This window comes from Lepidochelys olivacea (assembly GCF_965140295.1).
Source record: "Lepidochelys olivacea isolate rLepOli2 genome assembly, chromosome: 8".
Classification (NCBI taxonomy): Eukaryota; Metazoa; Chordata; order Testudines; family Cheloniidae; genus Lepidochelys; species Lepidochelys olivacea.
In genome coordinates this window covers 37,892,069-37,916,428 of record NC_140418.1, presented here as the reverse complement: position 1 = coordinate 37,916,428, position 24,360 = coordinate 37,892,069, and the positions used below count along the sequence as shown (strand labels likewise).

Below are 24,360 nucleotides of genomic sequence, written 5' to 3'. Positions count from 1 at the left end.
TCCAAAGGGATTTTTTGTGAACTAATGATTCTTTTCTGAAGCCTGAATGACATTGGGATTATCAGCAACGAAAAATGTCTGGATGAGATTTTGCTCAAATGCAAGTAATTTTAGAGTTCTTAAGAATAAAATCAAATTCACACAAAGGACTGCACTTCTGATGATGTTTTCACGAACACCATGCAGACCTACATTTGTAAAATACCTTTCTGCGAGGTATACGATCACTAAGAAAAGAAACACACTTAAGCACCCAGACTTTCTTATCAACCACACAAAGGCTGAAAGTCATAGTATTCATAGAGAAAATTTAGTGTAGATTTCTTTAAAATATATAGGTCTGAAGAAATAGAAAATAATGAAAGGGAATAGGACCCTAACCTAAATACAATGTGTCAGGCAACGTATGCTAATATGATCATATCTATTTCCACCAATGGAAAAGACGTTCACCATTTATCTTAAAATAGTAGTATGATTTTTTTAAATAAACAGCTTTACCCTTAAATTTGCAACTGCAAAGGAGTTTACATCGACTCATACTATTAATAAAAAAGACGTTCCCATAACAAATTACCGCTCACCTGCTTTTCAATAGCCCGTTTTGGAAATTTTGATAAACACGATTTCTACCTAAATTATGGTTTTCACCTAGACCACATTATGAAATCCTAATACTGTAGCCAATATGAAAATCCTGTAAAAAAACTCTTATATCTCAGAGGGATATTTCTCGTGAAATCAGTTACATGACTAACCTGTCCATCACAGATTAGCTGCTCCTGTTTCCAGTTCCCCTCAATCTTCGGTGAGGGAGGGAAGTTGGGGCTGAAAACCATGAGGTCATTCTTGGCGGTGCCTTCCCAGACACACAGGTTCCGGCTCTGGCGCTGGGAATAGGACCAACTCCCCACCTCGCTCGAGCACACCACGGTGGCTTTCCCAGGACCGCACATCACTTCCGGACCCGGATGGCAACTAAGGCCAACGTACACGACAATCACCAACACAAACAGCCCGGACAACGAGCAAATGGCGATCGTTAAAGACACGTTCATGTCGACCAAGGGCCCTTCGCTCCCGACCCTTTGCCTCGAGTCCCATTTCACAGCCTGCGGACTCTCCACCAGGGACAGGCTGACCGTGGCTGTCGCTGACAGCGCCGGCTCCCCATGGTCCTTCACCAGGATCACGAGTCTCTGGCTGGGGCCGTCCGCCTCCTCCAAGGCCCGCGTGGTGCTGATCTCCCCGCTGTACACACCCACCCGGAAAGGCCCCGCAGCCCCGGCCTCCTGCACTTCGTAGCGAAGCCACGCGTTGTAGCCGGAATCCGCATCCACCGCTCGGATCTTGCCCACCACGTGCCCTGCGCCGGCCGACAGCGGAACCAGCTCGGGCCCTGGCGAGCCGCGGCCGGAGCCAGGCGGGGACACTGCCGGCGCGTTGTCATTTTCATCCAGGACGAAGAGCTGCACAGTCACGTTCCCGCACAAGGAGGGGAACCCGGCGTCCCTCGCGCTCACCTGGAACTGCAGCACTTGCAGCTCCTCGTAGTCAAAGGGCTGCAGCCCATAGATGTGCCCGCTCTCCGAGTGCACCGAGATGTAGCTGGACACGGGCTGCTGCTCTCCCACACTGCGCTCCACCACCGAGTAGCTCACAAAGGCGTTTTCCCGCACGTCCGGGTCCGACGCCGACACGCTCAAGAGATGGGCCCCGGGACGGTTGTTTTCCTTCACAAACACCGTGTACACGGGCTGAGGGAAAGCAGGGGCGTTATCGTTCACATCCGCGATCGGCACCAAAATGCTGCTGCTGGCCGAGAGAGACGGGGCCCCTTCGTCTCTGGCTGTCACCAGGATCTTATATTCAGACACTCGCTCCCGATCCACGGCCTCCGCCAGCACCAGCGAGTGATAATTCTTAAAGGTGGAGACGAGCTGAAAGGGCAGGTCCGGGGGGATGGAGCAGGTGACTTTGCCGTTGTCTCCCGAGTCCCGGTCGGAGACGCTAATAAGAGCCACCACTGTCCCCGGGGGAGCGTCCTCCGGCACCGGCAGGGAAAGGGAAGTCACGGCCAACTCAGGGGCGTTGTCGTTCACGTCTAACACTTCCACCAAAACATTGCAGTGCCCAGCCAAGGGATGCGGATTTTTATCCGTAGCCTCGATTTGAATGTCGTGTAAACTTGTGTCTTCGAAGTCCAATTTTCCATTCACGCTCAGCTCACCACTGTTTGAATCTATGCTAAACATGGAGCTTTCACTGAGCGGAGTGACACTGCGAACTGAATATATAATATCCTTATTTATTCCCTCATCCAAATCTGTGGCGTTGAGTTTAATTACTAGTGATCCGTTTGGTGCATTTTCTAGTAACTGGACCTTATAAAGTGACTGATTAAATACAGGCGCGTTGTCATTCACATCCAGCACAGTGATCACCAGCTGAACTGTGCCGGTGAGCTCCGGTTTGCCCCTGTCTGTGGCAGTGAGTAATAAATTATGCTCCGGGGTTTCCTCTCTGTCCAGTGGTTTACTTAATACAAGGACTAACGATTTACTTTTTTCATCATTCGTTCGCATGTCTACAGTAAAATGTTCACTTGGACTGAGTGTATAGGTCAGCAGAGAGTTTGTGCCAATATCTGCGTCAGACGCGCCCTCTAGTGGGAAGCGTGAGTCGGAGAATCTCGATTCTAAAATAAACAGATTTTCTTTACTTACAGGGAACACAGGAGCATTGTCATTTATATCCTGTATCTCCACTTCCACGTGAAATATCCTCAGGGGTTTGTCCACTATCACCTCCAGGTCAATGGCGCACAGGGGGCTTTGGCCGCACACCTCTTCCCTGTCTACTGGCGACTTAACAAACAAAACGCCGCTCTGCAAATTTACCTCAAAATAGTCTCCCCTGCCTTTGGAGACCATCCGGAACATCCGAGACACCAGCTCCGACACCTCCAGCCCCAGGTCCTGGGCCAGGCGGCCCACAAAGGTGCCGTGTTTGGATTCCTCCGGCAGGGAATAACGGACCTGGCCGCTGCCCACCTCCCAGGCCGTGTGTAGCAGAACCAGCCGCAGCAGCTGCCTGGTTCCCAGGGAGTCTCGCCGGAGAAGAGCCATCGCAGTCGCGGGTCTGTGTCGCTTATCCAGTAAAATCCCTGTTTTTCCCATATATTAAGTATGCTTCAATGTATCGGGCCACGTCTATGTAGAGGTTTCATTCAAGGCCAATGTCAGGCAATACTGGTGAATCTCTGATTTGCTGCAGATTTTAGTATGGGGACGGGGGGAGGAGCTGTATTTTTCCCTTTCTATGAAAACGTATTTTTAGTCAGCAGCGGCACCTTGTGACATAAATATATAAAGTCAGCTAGCTACTAGCTATTCTTTTTCTTTATATTTAATCATTCTTGACTTGACTTAACTTAACTTTCCTCTTGTCATGGACACTGTTTAACCTTTAGTCCGTGACCTAATATACTAATCTTCCAAATAGTTTCCCTTTTTCTTTTCTGAAGGAAAGAAATCGCTTAAATTATATTTATGATTAAAAAACCATTTAATCATCTTTAATTTTGTTAGTAAATATCAACCATTTTGAACAAATTTTTAAGATTTTCTTTACATCAGACCTTAACTTCAGAACAGATGATCGTCAAAGATCTGGAACAAGTCTAATACTGGGAGGTTTCTTTCATAAATTCTGTTTTGTTGAGGTGTGGCTATTGGGACTGCTGTAGTCAAGTTATATGCAGACAACATTATATTAGTGATATTTAGTTTAATGTCTAAATTAATTGTGTATCATACTTGTTTTCACTTTGGCAAATAGAAAGTCTCTAGAACAGGTGCATATGTATCTTACATATATCTGACTGCAGACTGGAATAAAGTAGTGATGAATATATAACAGAGACAAGGTAGGTGAGGTAGTATCTTTTATTGGATCAACTTATGTTGGTGGGAAGCACAAGCTTTCGAGATTCACAGAGCTTTTCCTCAGATCTGGAGAAGATAAGCAGATTGTCCAAGCTAAATACCTGGTGGAACTGATCCTTAAGCATAAGGGGTTCACACAGGTTTCAGGAAACAGAAGAGCTCTGTGACAGGTTTCAGAGTGATAGCCGTGTTAGTCTGTATCAGCAAAAACAATGAGGAGTCCTTGTGGTACCTTAGAGACTAACAATTTATTTAGGCATAAGCTTTCATTGGCTAGAACCCACTTCATCAGATGCATGGAGTGGAAAATACAGGAGCAGGTATAAATACATGAAAAGATGTGAATTGCCTTACCAAGTGTGAGGTAATTCTATTGAGACAATTCAATTGACAGCAGGATACCAAGGGAGGAAAAATAACTGTTGAAGTGGTAATGAGAGTGGCCCATTTCAGACAGCTGACAAAAAGGTGTGAGTAACAGTAAGGGGAAATTAGTATTGGAGAAATTAGGTTTAGGTTTTGTAATGACCCAACCACTCCCAGTCTTTATTCAGGCCTAATCTGATGGTGTCCAGTTTACAGATTAATTCCAGTTCTGCAGTTTCACGTTGGAGTCTGTAATTTGCAAACTGGACACCATCAGATTAGGCCTGAATAAAGACTGGGAGTGGTTGGGTCATTACAAAACCAGCTCAGAAGGGGTTAAAAACCAGCCCTTGGAGAGGCCTGGGGCTGAGAGAAAATGGCTAGGCTGATTGGGGAAGCCACATCTTGGGCCAGGCCCCAGTCAGGCCACAGCTGGCCCTATGAAGGGCTGTGAGACAGGAGCTAAACCAGTCTCTCTCTAGCTCTTGAAAGAGAAGGAGAGAAGGGTACTTGAGGTGGAGCAGTGCTGGGGAAGGGCACAGGAAGCTGAGGCGCTCCAGCCTGGTAACCCCCCAGGCTGCAGGCCTTGGTAAAGGCCCAGAAAGGTACTGGGGCTGCAGAGGGGCAGCCTGGGAATAGGCAGAGGCAGCAGGTCCTACCCCCTTGTGAATGATGAGTGGTTTACAGACTGCAGTCTGCCTCAGTGAGTAGGGGCTAGATGATAACTGGCAGTAGCCACTGAGGCAAGGTGGGGATAGAGGGTTGGGGGTTCCCCTGGGAAGGGAGACCCAGAGTGTGGGGGCACTGCCAGGGGGCAGCACCCCAAGGTAAAGGGGCACCAGGGTCTGGGAGGGACGTGGGGACCAGTGGCAGGCGAGACACTGGCCTGCAGAGGGTGCTCCATAAACTGGAAAAGAGCTAATTCCCAGACAACCAGCAGGAGGTGCCGCACCGGTGAGTTATCACTCTGCTACAGGTACCTGCTGGCAGAATCCACCACGATCAGTTTATATTTTCCCATTTCTGGAAGGTCTGGGTAGGGGTCCCATAATATCTACAAATACCCTGGCAAACACCACCTTAATGATAGGCAAAGGTCAGGTCAGATGTCTCACATGGTCCCTTTAACCTCTAACTCTTTTGACATAAAACAAAAATCTTGCAGTAATCTTTCACCATCTCAAAAATGTGAGTTCAATAGAAATTCTGTTTTAGCCTATCACAAGGTTGTCTCCACTCCTAAGTGTCCAGAAAAGGGACAATCATGAGCTAGCTTCAGCAACTCTATCCTAGGCTCAACAAGCACCAGTACCCACTTGTAAACCTCAGTACGGCATCAATTTTTCCCTATGGGAGCCTCCTTGTACAACAAGCCTCTTTCTAGAAAAAAATCAGCCCTTTTCTTTCACAGATGCGGTATTATTCTGAGCCTTATCCCTCTCTTTGTCCAGGGAAGGATCAGCATGTTATGCCCCCACAAATTCCTTGTGAGTCTCATTTATGCTAAGAACAGACTCTGGCAAAGCAATGAGATCTCCAAACCCCTCCTCAGGGGACAAACTGTTACTTTCAGCTGACAAAGAACTGGGGGGCATTTTCACACACACACACCCAAAGCCCTCCCTGCTGTCCACAGACAAGCCAGGCAAGGCAAAGCAATACTCCTTCTGACTGCGAGTCATGATATTAACCTGCTTAGACATGGCTAGAATATCACTACTAATTAAAACATCAGTGGGAAACTAGATTTCCAATTTTAACATCTCCTTTAAAATTCTTGCATTCAAGGTAGACCTTGGCCAATGGTACAGTTATAGGGAATTCAGCCAAAGCCAATTACACTTTTACCAGAAGTCTGTCATCCTCCTTTATCAAACTTTTCTTGACCAAAATGATGTGGGATGCTATGTCCCTCCAGAGTCCAGCCCTTAGTCTATGCCATTTACCTTAGAATTTTTGATAAATGCTTCACTACACTCCCAAGACTCAATCCTAATATAGGTTTCAGAGGGGTAGCTGTGTTAGTCTGTATAGCAAAAACAATGAGGAGTCCTTCTGGCACCTTAGAGACTAACAAATTTATTTGGTCATAAGCTTTCGTGGGCTATAACCCACTTCCTCAGATGCATGGAGTGAAAAATACAGTAGGCAGGTATAAATATACAGCACATGAAAAGATGGGAGTTGCCTTACCAAGTGGGGGGTCAGTGCTAAGGAGGCCAATTCAATCAGGGTGGACAGGGCCCATTCCCAACAGTTGACAATAAGTGGTGAATAGCAACATAGGGAAAATTTATTTTTGTAGGGACCCAGCCGCTCCCAGTCTTTATTCAGGCCTAATTTGATGGTGTCAAGTTTGCAAATTAATTCCAGTTCTGCAGTTTCTCATTGAAGTCTGTTTTTGAAGGTTTTTTGTTGAAGAATGGCCACTTTTAAGTCTGTTATTGAGTGTCCAGGGAGATTGAAGTGCTCTCCTACTGGTTTTTGAATGTTACAATTCTTGATGTCTGATTTATGTTCATTTATTCTTTTGCATAGAGACTGTCCGGTTTGGTCAATGTACATGGCAGAGGGGCATTGCTGGCACATGATGGCATATATCACATTGGTAGATGTGCAGGTGAACGAGCCCCTGATGGTGTGGCTGATGTGGTTAGGTCCTATGATGGTTTTCCTTGAATAGATATGCGGACAGAGATGGCAACGGGGTTTGTTGCAGGGATTGGTTCCTGGGTTAGTGTTTCTGTTGTGTGGTGTGTAGTTGCTGGTGAGTATTTGCTTCAGGTTGGGAGGCTGTCTGTAAGCGAGGACTGGCCTGCTTCCCAAGGTCTGTGAGAGTGATAGGATAGGTTGAAGATCCTTGATGATGTGTTGGAGAGGTTTTAGTTGGGGGCTGTAGGTGATGGCTAGTGGCATTCTGTTACTTTCTTTGTTGGGCCTGTCCTGTAGTACGTGACTTCTGGGTACCCTTCTGGCTCTGTCAATCTATTTCTTCACTTCCCCTGGTGGGTATTGTAGTTTTAAGAATGCTTGATAGAGATCCTGTAGGTGTTTGTCTCTGTCTGAGGGATTGGAGCAAATGCAGTTGTATTTTAGGGCTTGGCTGTAGAGAGTGGATCGTGGCATGTGGTCTGGATGAAAGCTGGAGGCATGTAGGTAAGTATAGCGGACAGTAGGTTTCCGGTATAGGGTGGTGTTTATGTGACCATCGCTTATTTGCACTGTAGTGTCCAGGAAGTGAATCTCTTGTGTGGATGGGTCCAGGCTGAGGTTGATGGTGGGGTGGAAATTGTTGAAATCCTGGTGGAATTCCTCAAGAGCCTCCTTCCCATGGGTCCAGATGATGAAGATGTCATCAATGTAGAGTAGAGCAAGTAGAGTAAGGGTGCTAGGGGATGAGAGCTGAGGAAGCACTGTTCTAAGTCAGCCATAAAAATGTTGGCATACTGTGGGGCCATGTGGGTACCCATAGCAGTGCCACTGACTTGAAGGTATAAATCATCCCCAAATCTGAAATAGTGGGTGAGGACAAAGTCACAAAGCTCAGCCACCAGGTCTGCCATGATATTATCAGGGATACTGTTCCTGATGGCTTGTTGTCCATCTCTATGTGGAATGTTGGTGTAGAGAGCTTCTATATCCATAGTGGCTAGGATGGTAATTTTCCCTCTGATACTCACACCTTCTTGTCAACTGTTGGGAATGGGCCACATCCACCCTGAATGAATTGGCCTCGTTAGCACTGACCCCCCCCCCCGACTTGGCAAGGCAACTCCCATCTTTTAATGTGCTGTATATTTATACATACCTACTGTATTTTTCACTCCGTGCATCTGATGAAGTGGGTTAGAGCCCACAAAAGCCCATGAAAGCTTATGCCCAAATAAATTTGTTAGTCTCTAAAGTGCTCCTCGTTGTTAATCCTAATATAGTTTGCTAGGATTACCTCCTGCTCCAGTCCTGCCCCTGGAGCAATGGTAGTAGCATTCACTGGAGCATGTGGGGGAGTAGACCATGGGGTTACTTTAAGCGTCAGGCAATTCAGTTTTATATGGCCGAGCTGTTTAGAAAAGAGATGAGTGATAGCGGACATTATAAAAGCATTTAACATAATGAATGACACAGAGGAAGTCAGGGAAATACTCTCGTTCCCCATTTTTCCTCATATAAGAATTGGGGGGGGGCATTCAATAAAACTGAGGAGGAATTAATTGTAAACTAAAAAAAGGAAGCATATTTTTGCACCATGATCTATCCACCTGTGGAACTCTCTGCCAGGACACATTACAAGACCCAGAGTTTACTGGGAAACAAAAAAGATTAGATGTCATCTAGATAATTTAAAGCCAGTTACTTTAGATATAATATAATACAAAAAAAGTTATATCAAACCTAATGTTTGTGGACATAAGCCAAAAGCTATATGCCAGAGGTTAGCACTGAGTTTCACATATACTCAGGTTATCCCATAATTGTCCATTATGGAGATCCCTGAACTTTCCTCAGAAGCATCCCTAACTGGTCACCGTCAGAAACAAGATACCAAACTGAAGGGCAATTGCTCTGATACAGCAGACATATCACTACCATTTCATTCCCAAAAATAAACTACCACTGCAATTAAAATATATAAACTGTCCTCATAAACATCTCTTCTAAAGCAATACAATCGGGTTTAATTTATTTCTATTACATTTTCATGGAAAACAATCCTGTCAACCCACATTTAGATCTCAAAATATTTGAATACGTAATAAATATAGAACAGATTCATGAAACTCACCTGGCCAGATGAATTTGGTGCCAACTCCTGTTCCTTCACTGTCCCACTTTTCTCTGCCCAATTACAGCAGTTGGGACTGAAAACCATCAGGTCATTCTTGGCGGTGCCTTCCCAGACACACAGGTTCTGGCTCTGGCGCTGGGAATAGGACCAACTCCCCGCCTCGCTCGAGCACACCACGGTGGCTTTCCCAGGACCGCACATCACTTCCGGACCCGGGAGGCATCTCAGGCCAACGTACACGACAATCACCAACACAAACAGCCCGGACAACGAGCAAATGGCGATCATTAAAGACACGTTCATGTCGACCAAGGGCCTTTCGCTCCCGACCCTTTGCCTCGAGTCCCATTTCACAGCCTGCGGACTCTCCACCAGGGACAGGCTGACCGTGGCTGTCGCTGACAGCGCCGGCTCCCCATGGTCCTTCACCAGGATCACGAGTCTCTGGCTGGGGCCGTCCGTCTCCTCCAAGGCCCGCGTGGTGCTGATCTCCCCGCTGTACACACCCACCCGGAAAGGCCCCGCAGCCCCGGCCTCCTGCACTTCGTAGCGAAGCCACGCGTTGTAGCCGGAATCCGCATCCACCGCTCGGACCTTGCCCACCACGTGCCCTGCGCCGGCCGACAGCGGAACCAGCTCGGGCCCTGGCGAGCCGCGGCCGGAGCCAGGCGGGGACACTGCCGGCGCGTTGTCATTTTCATCCAGGACGAAGAGCTGCACAGTCACGTTCCCGCACAAGGAGGGGAACCCGGCGTCCCTCGCACTCACCTGGAACTGCAGCACTTGCAGCTCCTCGTAGTCAAAGGGCTGCAGCCCATAGATGTGCCCGCTCTCCGAGTGCACCGAGATGTAGCTGGACACGGGCTGCTGCTCTCCCACACTGCGCTCCACCACCGAGTAGCTCACAAAGGCGTTTTCCCGCACGTCCGGGTCCGACGCCGACACGCTCAAGAGATGGGCCCCGGGACGGTTGTTTTCCTTCACAAACACCGTGTACACGGGCTGAGGGAAAGCAGGGGCGTTATCGTTCACATCCGCGATCGGCACCAAAATGCTGCTGCTGGCCGAGAGAGACGGGGCCCCTTCGTCTCTGGCTGTCACCAGGATCTTATATTCAGACACTCGCTCCCGATCCACGGCCTCCGCCAGCACCAGCGAGTGATAATTCTTAAAGGTGGAGACGAGCTGAAAGGGCAGGTCCGGGGGGATGGAGCAGGTGACTTTGCCGTTGTCTCCCGAGTCCCGGTCGGAGACGCTAATAAGAGCCACCACTGTCCCCGGGGGAGTGTCCTCCGGCACCGGCAGAGAGTGAGACGTTATTGTTAACTCAGGGGCGTTATCGTTCACGTCTAACACTTTACGAAAACACTGCAGTGCCCAGATAATGGGAAATTACCTTTGTCAGTGGCCTCTACTCGAACTTCATGTAATTTAGTGTTTTCGAAATCCAGTTCTCCATTTACTCTGATCTCTCCAGTATTTGAATCTATTCTAAACGTGGCACTTACATTGGGTTGAGTAACACCGCGGAGTGTATATAAAATATCCTTATTAATTCCCTCATCTAAGTCGGTTGCGTTCACGTTAATTACCATTGATCCATCAGCTGTATTTTCTAACAATCGAACCTTATAACTAGATTGATGAAAAGAAGGGGCGTTATCATTCACATCCAGCACAGTGATCACCAGCTGAACTGTGCCCGTCAGCTCCGGTTTGCCCCTGTCAGTGGCGGGGAACAATAAACGATGCTCAGGGGTTTCCTCTCTGTCCAGAGATTGCTGTAAAACAAGGATTAAAGATTTACTTTGCTCTTCATTAGTTTGCACCTTTATGGTGAAATATTCACTTGGGCTGAGTTTATAGGTTAGCAGCGAGTTTGTACCAAAATCTGCATCAGATGCGCCCTCTAGTGGGAAACGCGAACCTGGAAGCGTCAGTGATTCTGCTATACTCAGGTTTTCTTCGTTTATCGAGAAAACAGGAGCATTGTCATTTATATCCTGTATCTCCACTTCCACGTGAAATATCCTCAGGGGTTTGTCCACTATCACCTCCAGGTCAATGGCGCATAGGGGGCTCTGGCCGCACACCTCTTCCCTGTCTACTGGCGAATTAACAAACAAAACGCCGCTCTGAAAATTTACCTCAAAATAGTCTCCTCTGCCTTTGGAGACCATCCGGAACATCCGAGGCACCAGCTCCGACACCTCCAGCCCCAGGTCCTGGGCCAGTCGGCCCACAATGGTGCCGTGTTTGAATTCCTCCGGCAGGGAATAACGGACCTGGCCGCTGCCCACCTCCCAGGCCGTGTGTAGCAGAACCAGCCGCAGCAGCTGCCCGGTTACCAGGGAGTCTCCCCGGAGAAGATTCATTGCGAATGCGGAGAGAGCCGGCTAACAAATAAAATCCAAGTTTTTGCCTGAAAATAAATATGCTTTAATATATCCTGCCACGTCTTTGCCTTCCACGACTCGAACTGAACCTTTGCAATGCCGATCAGTCTCTGATTTGCTGCAGATGTTGTTATGAATACGGTGGGAGGAGCTGTCTTTTTTCCTTTCAATGAAAATGTACGTTCAGTCAACAGCGACACCTTGTGGTGTACATATAAAGTCTGTTGCTAGCTCTTTCTTTTCCTTATATTTAATCATCATTCCTTCCTGTTCCCCGTTCCGCCCTCCCATTATGGTATAAGGACTCTTTTGATCAACTATACTTAATTATTGGCTCTAATCTATTTTTTGTAGATTGTCCTTTCATCGGAACTTAATTTCAGAAGGAATAATCGTTAAAAGTCTGGAGCAATGCTGATACTGTGGGTTGTAGTACATGGCGTCTAATTTTTTTGCCGTCCCTGAGGTGAGATTCTTGTAGCCTGGTCTCCGCCCCCAATATTAGTGTTAGCTAAGTTAGTATTTAAATTAATGATCTCTCATACTTGTTTTGTCTTTTGCAAAGAGGAAATATGCATCAGCTAACTGGAAATATATAATATGGTTTTTATACTTATCTGAATGCAGAAAGTTAAAGGCTTTCCATCTTTCAGGTGTTCAGTAAAAGAAAAAGTAAAACATCATTCTTGTTCGGGTTTTAAAGTACACTTTCATTTGAAAACTTTCCACCTTATTTTACGAAATGCATTGGTGAGTCCCTTTACAGTTAATGACTGTACACAGAATGGAACTAACAAGTCACAATGAACTATAATAGGCCTGCTAACTACAACTACATGTAAGTTAGGTGTTGTGACAGTAATTGTTAGTGAAGTGAATGTGAAAATTCAAGGAACATTTTCCCTTTTGCCCAGGCTGGGTGCTCGTTTTACTCTGTAATATGACGTATTTCTGAATAAATATCCCCACACCATTACTTCATGCCTGGTGAATAATAGACATTTTGCAAAATCTCTACCTGTGTTTCTAAATATAAATTATCGGGTAGACATCAAGTGACCCTATATTGTGACAGATCGCTACAGCCAGAGCTCTGCTCCCCCAGCAATGCCTCGCCTCTAGAAAGCAACTCAAAAGCCCTAAGGAACTTTCTCTCTAGATTAGAAGATGGCTGAACTTAAAACGAGCCGACAAAAACATGGTGGCTTGGCAATTCGGATCTTCTCCAGTCAGAATCCACCTGACTGCGGGCGTCCTCTTACAACTCCCCACCTGAGCAGTCCACGACAAAGACACATTGCAGTGGAATAGCTCAAGAAGCCACTGAATTAATTTAATGAAAGTAATGGAAATTCTTAATGCATTGCACAATGGAAACATGAAACTTTCAGAACAGGTTGGTGCTCTTCCGGCTATCCTGAAATATATGAAACGGCACAGAGGCCTCTCAGGAAAGGCTAGTGGAAGCTCACTTCGTATTAAGAGGTGGAAGTCTTGAAAACAGAAAAGCCACAGAGTGGAAATAAAGATCAGCAAGATTCAGAGTAATTATTTAAAAGTATCTATCAAACAGGTGGCCTAGGGAACATAGCCAGAAACTCTACTCCGCATTTAATTAATTTACCAGAAATGGAACGAGCCAATAACATGCTCCAGTTTATGGGCTCCTTTTTAAAGAAATCTTTATTAAGGTCACGTCAGCTGTCATTGATCTGAAAGGGTCCAGAGAATCAACCAGCCCAAAACTATTACAGGAAACTTGTTTAAATTTTCAGGATAGGGAAACGGTTATTTATCTTGCCAGAAGACTGGAGTCTACCACATACACTCTAAGTCAGTGCACACACCAAATGTAAAAGTATGGTATTTTATCTTGTTTTAAAATCACAAAGGGAAAAAAGCATTAATATTTCTAGCTCTTAGAGACCTAAGCCTTTCAGACTAGTAAACTCCATTTTATATTGGAAGCTGTCTGAGCCAAGGACTATCATTAATGAACTGTTTGCACAGTGCTCCACACACAAGCTTTCTCATATCCTGAAATGCTTTGGATACTTTTCAATGTTTCCTTATTTCAAAAATCAGGAGATGCCACACATTTCCTGGAATTATTGACATAACCAGAGGAAAATCTCCAGGATCTCAAGAAGCCAGCAGGTCACAGATATAGAAGGATGATTAAAACCTTTGGAAATAAGCCAGTTTATCCTTTAATAAAATCAATAGCCTGAAATAATGAGTTAAAATAGAATAAAAATAAACAGTATAATGAATTAGCATTGGTTAAACTTAACACACAAGTATATTCAAAAGAAAGACAAGAAAGAAATAAGACAAGGGGGAACAACTGGGATTTAAAATGTATATATAAATGTAAATTAAAATAAGTTGTGGGTGATAACAGAAGCCCCAATTTGGCAAACTGGGTCCATGCCTACCACTGAAAATTACAGAAATAAAATGAGACTAATAAATGCTACAGTGGTCTTGCTGCTGCAAAAGGGAAATCCGTATCTAATAATCATATCTCCCAACTTTTTTCATGAATAATGTCACTAACATAATGGCTCTGTCTATGCTGTGATGCTGGCAAAGCAGGTGCCAGCTTATGCCAAGGTCCCCAGGCCTTACTTGAATACTGACAAACAAATAGCTGAAATCAGTCTGGTTCATCTCTGTATTAGTATTCTTAAAATAGGTATTAGAATTATAATAATGTGCTTAGTGTTTAGACTTTATTGAATGCTTGTAAGTTGCTGCATGAATTAATCTCACTTAAAACATCCATATCCCATGTTGTAAGGTAATATATGAGCATTTGCATTGTGAGCCCCTGTAACTGTATAAGTCAGGAGACAGGAGAGAAGTATTAACTAGTGTGAAGTACTAGTATCCAATAGAAGGTGTTATGTCCCACCTGACAAAAAGGCCCATTGACACCAGATGAACTATTATGGAACATCAGAGAATAAAACCTTTTGTTGATTGTTCTGCTCTATCCTGCCTTTCCATGCCCCCTTCTCCTTCCCTTCCCCCACCTGCCAATGAAGAGGAAAGGTTCAAGTGAATTCCTCCAACCAGCTAAGTTTTCACTTGAAGCAGAAGGAGGGAAGGGGTAAAAACCCCTCACAAGAAGGAAGTGTATCTTTATGCTGCTTGGACTGTGAGGTGGAAAGGATGACCAAAAGATCCCCAGTGCTTAGCCTGAGTTAGCCCTACAGGACATACAGAGCTTGCTTATTATAAAAGCTTCTGGTTTGTTTGTTTGTTTTTAATTTAAGATTGGAACTTATTTGTATGTATATATATTTCCCTGCTTTAATCTTGTAAACAACTCTCTTGTCTCCTTTTTTTACATAATAAATCTTTACATAGTTTATTATAGGATTGGCTACAAGTATTGTCTTTGGTTTGCGATCTAAGGTGCAATTGACCTGAGGTAAGTGACTGGTCCTTTGGGAGTGGGAGTAACCTGAGAATCATCTATCCCACAGGCAAGCTCCCCTGGATGGAAAGACAGATCAGACTGTTTCTGACTCCATGTTAAGGTTGTTATAGTGCCTGAGGAGTTTACACTTGATAACTGGTTGTTTAAATCTAACCAGAGAACTCACAGCCAGTTTGGGGTTTGTGGCCTGTTTTCTAACATACCACTGACGTTAGTAGCCACTCTCTTGAGCCACTATAGAACAGTTTGACATATGCTATTAGAATTGAAAAGGTAATATGAAAATAAATACATCCATATAAATCTGTACATATAACTGGAAGCAGCTTTTCTAATCACCATTGGACAGCAAAATGTCAAGCAATGATTTCATTCTCTCTAATGCTCAGAAGGCTTTTGACCGGGTTGTGTGGCTTTTCTTCGTTCAATGCATAACAATATTTATATCCAGCCTTAATTTTCATTGGTATATTTCTGATCTACAGAGTGGTCCGTGGCCAATGTTATAAAGTTGGAAAGAAGAATGTATCAGGCATACCCAAGTTTCCTCTATTATTTGCTTTTATAACAGGATACATCAAAAAGTGTTGATCTAAGCTGATGCTATTATGCTTTAACACGATCATGTAAATCTATGTGATGGATCACAGTCCTTGAACTTCTGCCCAGGTGTCCCTACACAGTCCTCACACCAAGGCCACCACCCAGCAACCCACCTGACCCAGTTGAGAAGGGAGCCAGTGAAGCTCTATCTTGCAAAGGCCCCACCCACAAAGCTCCTGGCTGGGGGAGATATCCAGCAGACCAACTAGCTGGGATGCTCTACCTAAACCAGAAAGAGGCACAGATGTTATCTGAGCAACTAGATTAATTCCTAACTTGCTGATACTGCCTGAGCCCTGCCTTTCTGCCTGTTCCTGGTTCCTGTCATCCTTATTCAAGATCCCTCTCTGTTCCTCCTTTCCTGGCTCATTCCAGATCCCTGCTTCTATGCGCTACACATGACTCCAGCTCTGACCTTTGGCTTGACACCTGACTCTGACCCCAGTTCTGGTTCCATGTGCCTGACTCTAACCATTAGACATGAACACTTACACCCCAGGCCCTATAATCTATCATTGAGGATGCCTGCATTCTGGATTAATGTTCTATGCTTTAGGAAACAAAATTAAAACTATACAAAACAGAAATACTGCTGATTGGACTCTCCAAATGTAGGATACTACATTTACAATCTTTGAGTCTTTGGGAGGAAATTAAATACCCAGGGACACCAGTTACAGATAATATTGAAGGATTATGCAAGACTAATTTTAAAACTATTATTAAACTCCTTCATGGTGAAGAAATAATCTGGAATAAATTATATATCTGTTGATTAGGGCAGAGAACTGCTGTCCATATGAATCATTTACCCAGCAATTTTGTTAATTATACTGTAAAAATATCTAATACCTTCTTTCTGAATTTTGACCAAATAGAGTTATTATTTTTATGGACCTTTAAATACCTCCAGAGAAATTATTAAATGATTGCAATTTCTTTCTGAAGAATGTTAACAGGATTATCCAATTTGAAAAGATATTGTTAGGCAGCCATTTAAAATAATGGCTGCAATGTCATTCCGGAGGCTGAAGAGAAGATTGTACACCTAAAAGGACAGTGACATCTGTCATGGATCCACAGAGTCTGGTTTATGCCCCAGCAATAACCAGTCCCTTGACAGTGACCCTTTTAATATGCCAAACCCCAAGGGTTCACACAGTTCCTGAGGAGCAGGCCCATGGTCTCCGAAATTCCAAAAACTGAGCTTTCAGGCACTAGTGATCACTGTATCTGACCATGATTCTCTGTAGCAAATCCAGGCAAGACAGATTCTGATGGAAGGCTTGCACTGTCCCTCTTTCATGCAAAAGGCTTTCAGTGAATATTTTCAGCAACAGCAGGCAGCCATTTCAAAACAAGGTAATAATGTATTAGTCACTTGGCACACAGTATATGGAAGTCCTTAGGTTGCAAAGAGGGGCAAAGATTAAGACATAGTCCATCCTGGTCCAGCCAGTACAAGCTGGCTCTGGCTTTCTTCCTGGTCCTCAGTCCCAGATAAGAGCTGTATGTCTCTCCAAAGCACAGCCCTTATTCCAGTCACTTGATACCTTTCTCCTTTCTTCTCCAGACGAGTTCACATGTTCTGCCTAACAGGGTTTCCTGCTGTTAGATGTCAATTTTTCAGTCCTTGCCTGCGTGCGTGCGTGCATGCGTGTGGTCTCATTGTCTTTCTGGAGCCTCTGTTTATCTGGGTCAGTTTCAACCAGTTCTTTAATGACCCATTCATTCCACCCCATACTGCTAAGAGACACACAACTCATGTTTCCTACTCTGTTCCAAGTCCCTTTTGCATCCACTGAGTAACTACAGAAGGAAACTTAGGCACATGAAAATATTACAGAAAATTCCATTTGTCACAACATAATTTTCAGAAATTATTCGGAAACGGGAGTTTTCTTAACTAAAGTACAGCAGTTCAGCAATTCAGACACTGTCTGAAAGGGAAGGAGAAGAATTTGAGGTACTTTTAAATTTAGCAAATTCTTCAAACCAGAGTTACAGTCAGTACACAGTGACTGAAGAAAGACCCTTCCAAAAGTGTTTGTTTTCTATTGATTTAAAAGAAAAAAATCCCTTTTCATTTAGGAGCATTTTTTAAAAAGCATGCCTCACCCAAAATGTAGCAGTGTTCCCTCCTGGCCTGAACTCCTCAGTTTGAACTTTTAATATAAATATGTTCATCTATATGTAAGCAGTGTCAGGATGAGCTCCATCCTGACATCTGGTGGTGAGGTGTGGCAAGTTGTGGAAAAGAACTTCAAGGGCTGATATCATTTGCATAGGCACACCCACCCCGCCTAGAATGAGGCCATAGCTGCCCAAATGGTCACTTTGGCTGCTGTGGGATCCCCAGTGTCTCTGTTATTGGGGGAGGAAGAATAAATTGTTATTACCCTGATTATGGGAACTGTGCTTGGAACTGTACTTGGCCTTTTGTTATGATGGACGGACTCACCATCAACTAAGTAGCACTTGCTAGGCAAGGGTCATGGGTTCCAAAACTCTATGAATTGAGAGAGGTTGGGGACAAGTATTTATACTTGGTGGCATGGGCCCTTTGGTGAGGGCCTTACATGCTAATTGCACTTCCTCCTCTCTCCACTGTGGAATATCAGAGCTAATTTTGATTTCATTAGGAGTCTAGTTACAGACTGCTGAGCTCACTTTGGGCTAATGGTGCACCAGCACTGAGGCTCCCCTGCTACAAGCTGAATTCACCAAAGAGCTGAACTGACTAAGAGCTGAAATCACTGAGTGTTGTGTTTAGTAGTGTGGGAGCCTGAAGATATATTGTGGAGAAGTTTGCAGGAGGGCTGGAGTACCTTGTGGACAGGCTGGTGGAGCAGTTCATAGGACAGTGGTAGCTGCTGGTGGGACGCAGAGCAGCTCTTGGGACGGGGGGACCTGCTTGTGGAGCTACGGCACTGGGCAAAGCAGTTAGCGGGGTGGCTGGTGGAGTGGAGTGAAGGCCTATGGAGCTGTGGGATGGTCAGCTTCAGATGATGTAAGGTGCCTGTTACCTCCATCTCCACCCAGGTTGGGAGGTAAAGCTCTGCAGATAAACTTTCGAACTCTGGGGCTGCCCTGACCAGGGACAGAGACTTTTGGGTCATTGGACTTTTGGGACTTTGGGTGATTTGGGGTTGCTGGACTCAAGAACCAAAGGGAAAAGGGCATGCCCCAATTTGCTTGGGGTGGGTTTTTTGCTCATGGGTTGTGTTATGAATCCTGTTGGTGGTATTTCCCCAACATAATGCCGCATTGTTTCTCTCTGTTATTAAAAGGCTTTCTGCTACACTCAGACTAGGTGCTTGGGAGAGGGGAAGTATTGCCTCTTGGAGGTGCCCAGCAGGGGTGGTATATATTTGTCCCAGGTCACTGGGTGGGGGCTCGAGCTGGTTTGCATTGTGTTATTGGAATGGATCCCCTAGATATTGAACCTGGCCCTTGTTGCTGCCAACTCTTTCAGGCAGAAGGGTTACATATATATACTTAAATCTGAATGTTCTGTCGTCTGGAGTCAGTTTCTAGTACCTACCCTGAATGGAAGGAATAAGAGAAAGGTACAATTTCCCTTTAATGTAAAAAATCACAGTTTTCGTTTCTAAAACTTTCTATTGTCTCTTTTCAGCACCAAAATCCCATAGTTTTAAAATGACATTCTATACTTATAAATATAATTACATCTTCATGATCTTCATATTACAGACACTTGCAACCTCTCAGCAAATTAATATTCAGCCAAATTTTTCTCTCACATTCCATGTTTTTTCACTTCATAACTCTATTGATCTCAGGAATAAATTAGAAGACAATCAGGACTATTATTATGACCAGTATATACCAATTACGAAGGGAAACAAGTGGCGTGATTTTGGGAGCCTAATCCTAATATCTGAAAGCATTTGAATTCCTTCAAATAAGTCACAATATTTAATCTTCTTTCTGAAATAAATTACACCACAAGAAATAATTATTTACTTTTATAGCAACATATTTTAAAAGTCAATATTTGTGTGAAAGTCAGCCAATGCTTGGCTTACAGTCACTCTCTTTGCATCTCCTATTACCAGCTCCAAACAAGAAAAGAAAGTGTAATTTCAAGTTGTTTCTTCCCTTTGCATTTCTCTGCTGAAATTGTCTAGCACTCTAAACATGTTGCATAGTCTGAAGTTAATGCAGAAGCAGAAAATTATTGCTCTGCTTATATTGTGCAACTTTAGAACAATAGTGTTTTTCTTCTTATTATTATTATTACTATTACTGCTTCTTCGAAGATGCAATTGTCAACCACAAATCTCTATAGCTCCATATGATTTTCAGCAACTGTGTCAACATTTAAATTTCCTATCAACTGTGACTAACAATAACTGTTACAACATCTACTCATGTTTAAAGCTAAAGTATACATAATAATTCATATATTATACATAATAATTCATCAGAAAAATAACTTAGGGCATTGTTCTCACCAAAATATTTTAGCTATTTACCTTTCCTCCATTAAAATTTCCACTGAAACTATTCAATTAAATAAAGTAATCGAGCGAGCTGGAATGAAAAATAGGTGATACTGAAAGGATTAAAACTGTTGAGAGAGGAGATGAGTGATAGGGGACTTGAAAAGAGCCATACAATATAACGAATTATACAGACAAATATCAGTGAAAAATTCTGGTTTATAGCTTATCATAATACAAGAACAAGAGAATTGAAACTGAGGAGGAACCAATTTAAAATTGATAAAATAAAACACATTTTACGCCGTACATTCTCGACTTGTGGAACTCTCTGCCTCTAGACACTGAAGAGACCAACAGTTTACTGAGAAACAATCAAAGATGAAAGGTGTGTTTAGATAATTTAAAATTACAATTAGTTTAGAAAGAATAAAATACCACTAAAAGCTATAAAAATCTAATGTTTCATAACATAAACCAACATCTATGTGCCAGGGGTTCACCTATAGGCCAGGTTTTCCCATAATTGCCCATTATGGAGATCCCTGAACCTTCTTCAGAAGTATCTTTAACTGGTCACCTTCGGAGGAGAGAACAACTGCTCTCATCCGCTATATATGTTTTTACTATTATTTCATACTCAAAAATAATTATCACTTTAATTAATAATGTTGAAACTGTCTTCCTAAATCTAATGGAGCGAAAAGGTGGCTTATAAAGCAATACGTCTTAGTTTAATTTCTTCAAATACATTAAGGAATTAACATTTTTAAAAAATTCACAAACAAATATAGAACAAATTCATGAAACTCACCTGGCCAGACACATTTGGTGTGAGAATCTGCCCCTTCCCTGCCTCTCCATTTTCCGAGGACTGAGGAAAGTTGGGGCTGAAAACCATCAGGTCATTCTTGGCGGTGCCTTCCCAGACACACAGGTTCCGGCTCTGGCGCTGCGAATAGGACCAACTCCCCACCTCGCTCGAGCACACCACGGTGGCTTTCCCAGGACCGCACATCACTTCCGGACCCGGGTGGCAACTAAGGCCAACGTACGCGACAATCACCAACACAAACAGCCCGGACAACGAGCAAATGGCGATCGTTAAAGACACGTTCATGTCAACCAAGGGCCTTTCGCTCCCGACCCTTTGCCTCGAGTCCCATTTCACAGCCTGCGGACTCTCCACCAGGGACAAGCTGACCGTGGCTGTCGCTGACAGCGCCGGCTCCCCATGGTCCTTCACCAGGATCACGAGTCTCTGGCTGGGGCCGTCCGCCTCCTCCAAGGCCCGCGTGGTGCTGATCTCCCCGCTGTACACACCCACCCGGAAAGGCCCAGCAGCCCCAGCCTCCTGCACTTCGTAGCGAAGCCACGCGTTGTAGCCGGAATCCGCATCCACCGCTCGGATCTTGCCCACCACGTGCCCTGCGCCGGCCGACAGCGGAACCAGCTCGGGCCCTGGCGAGCCGCGGCCGGAGCCAGGCGGGGACACTGCCGGCGCGTTGTCATTTTCATCCAGGACGAAGAGCTGCACAGTCACGTTCCCGCACAAGGAGGGGAACCCGGCGTCCCTCGCGCTCACCTGGAACTGCAGCACTTGCAGCTCCTCGTAGTCAAAGGGCTGCAGCCCATAGATGTGCCCGCTCTCCGAGTGCACCGAGATGTAGCTGGACACGGGCTGCTGCTCTCCCACACTGCGCTCCACCACCGAGTAGCTCACAAAGGCGTTTTCCCGCACGTCCGGGTCCGACGCCGACACGCTCAAGAGATGGGCCCCGGGACGGTTGTTTTCCTTCACAAACACCGTGTACACGGGCTGAGGGAAAGCAGGGGCGTTATCGTTCACATCCGCGATCGGCACCAAAATGCTGCTGCTGGCCGAGAGAGACGGGGCCCCTTCGTCTCTGGCTGTCACCAGGATCTTATATTCAGACACTCGCTCCCGATCCACGGCCTCCGCCAGCACCAGCGAGTGATAATTCTTAAAGGTGGAGACGAGCTGAAAGGGCAGGTCCGGGGGGATGGAGCAGGTGACTTTGCCGTTGTCTCCCGAGTCCCGGTCGGAGACGGTAATAAGAGCCACCACTGTCCCCGGGGGAGCGTCCTCCGGCACCGGCAGGAAAAGGGAAGTCACGGCCAACTCAGGGGCGTTATCGTTCACGTCTAAAACATGAAGTAAAACACTGCACTGTCCCGTCATTGGCTGGTGACCTTTATCTTGAGCTTCAACTCGAATTTCATATAACTGAACGTGATCGTAATCGAGGTCTCCTTTCACCCTGATTTCACCGGTATCGGAATTTAGGTTAAACGCCGCTCTTACAATGGGAGGCACAAAATTACCAAACGCATATGAAATGTTCTTGTTAGTTCCTTCATCCAAATCGGTGGCGTTAAGTTTGATTACTAATGTCCCATTAGCTGTATTTTCCAACACAGTTACCTCATAAACAGACTGATTAAATACAGGCGCGTTATCATTGGCATCCAGCACAGTGATCACCAGCTGAACCGTGCCCGTCAGCTCCGGTTTGCCCCTGTCAGTGGCGGTGAACAATAAACGATGCTCAGGGGTTTCCTCTCTGTCCAGAGCTTTCTTTAACACAAGCTCTGCTAAGTTATTATGGTCATTTCTCACTTGTACATCTAAAGTAAAATATTCATTAGAGCTCAGTTTATAGGTTAGCAGAGAGTTTGTACCAATATCTGTGTCAAACGCGCCCTCTAGTGGGAAACGCGAGCCCAACAGTGTTGATTCTGATATAAAGAGATTTAATTCAGTTACGGGGAACACAGGAGCATTGTCATTTATATCCTGTATCTCCACTTCCACGTGAAATATCCTCAGGGGTTTGTCCACTATCACCTCCAGGTCAATGGCGCACAGGGGGCCTTGGCCGCACACCTCTTCCCTGTCTACTGGCGAATTAACAAACAAAACGCCGCTCTGCAAATTTACCTCAAAATAGTCTCCCCTACCTTTGGAGACCATCCGGAACATCCGAGGCACCAGCTGCGACACCTCCAGCCCCAGGTCCTGGGCCAGGCGGCCCACAAAGGTGCCGTGTTTGGATTCCTCCGGCAGGGAATAACGGACCTGGCCGCTGCCCACCTCCCAGGCCGTGTGTAGCAGAACCAGCCGCAGCAGCTGCCCAGTTCCCAGGGAGTCTCGCCGGAGAAGAGGCATCGCGGACGCCGATTTCTTCGAATATACAGCCAAATCATACAAATCATACAAAAATGGAAATTGGTAGTTTAATTCCAATGCCACGGTATTTGACGTCCTCCTGAACCCCTGATTGTCTGCGTATACAGGCAAAAGAGGAGAGGTTTTGATTTTTTGCCTTACCATTTCTTTTTAGGTGGAGAGCGACATCATGTGGCTGATCGTGCGCATTACATATTTTCCTCATACAGAAAATTGCTTCACAATTGCCAGTGGTATTGCGTTCTTCCATTTATTTCCTTTTATGCCTTTTTTTGTGGTTGGAATTAAAAGGTGAATAATTGAAAGATACATTACAGGCTCTGAAGATTAAAGTGAAATGCATTGTCTTAGTCACTAACAACAACAAAACTTCTACTCGGGAAGGCAAGTTATATTTAGTAGTAGAAGTGACCCGACACAATATCAGTGTAAGCCTTTGAACATTAATCAAATCGTTAAACTGCTGTTTGTAACCAAAACACCTACCACTTCACTGGGCAGGGAGAGCAAAAGCTGATGTGACAAATGAGCCTCTTGAAGATGGAAGCTGGGATTTTGGTGAGAGTTTGGTGCCTATCTTTCATTGCCTTGCAATGGGACTTAGGGAGCTAACTCTCTTATGAAAATCCCAACCTAAATTTTACTCTTTAAAGTTCACCTTTGGCTGCTTTCAATCAGGCCGTACGTTTGAGGCTCACTTATAGTTTCATCTCCATTCTATTGTCACCATCTCGTAATTATAACAACTGCATATACCTAGACTCTGGGTCCGATCTGTGATAGAATGTCTTGACTGTTTCACTGTCTGTCTATATTATATCAGACTTGTTCCTGTTCCCACACCGGACGAGACAGCTGAGGAGTTTAACTAATTCAAAGAACGTATCTAATGCTGAAGGTTGTCCTGCCAGTTCAGTACATAGCACTTGACTGTAGCTAGCCTCATTTTCTTATAAGTGATAATATACATACAATACAATAAAGACCAGTTGCTGTGAAATTAATGTAAAACAACATTCATAAAAACTGACACGGATACAAAGACATCGTTCTACACACTGCCATATCATGCTACATTAAGCTATGGTAACAAATAATAAATTTAAGATGTATTATTGACCCACCTACTTCCGGCAG

At 44.9% G+C, this 24,360-nt stretch overlaps 1 protein-coding gene across 3 annotated transcripts in view; it reads right to left on the bottom strand.

Annotated features, from left to right (window-relative positions):
* The window catches only part of LOC311524671 (protocadherin alpha-C2-like), a gene marked incomplete at its 5' end in the record, with an annotated part of 339,113 nt that extends 315,746 nt beyond the window's left edge, over positions 1 to 23,367 (bottom strand). Inside the window, one exon of one of the 3 annotated variants that reach the window (XM_084636008.1) lies at positions 20,827 to 23,367. In XM_084636008.1, the coding sequence (XP_084492134.1) occupies positions 20,827 to 23,367 (2,541 nt within the window). Of the gene's footprint in view, positions 1 to 758; positions 3,222 to 20,826 lie in introns of those variants that run through there. The other 2 variants (XM_084636017.1, XM_084636019.1) reach the window with 2 other exon arrangements.
* Between the last annotated feature and the right edge of the window lie 993 nt (positions 23,368 to 24,360).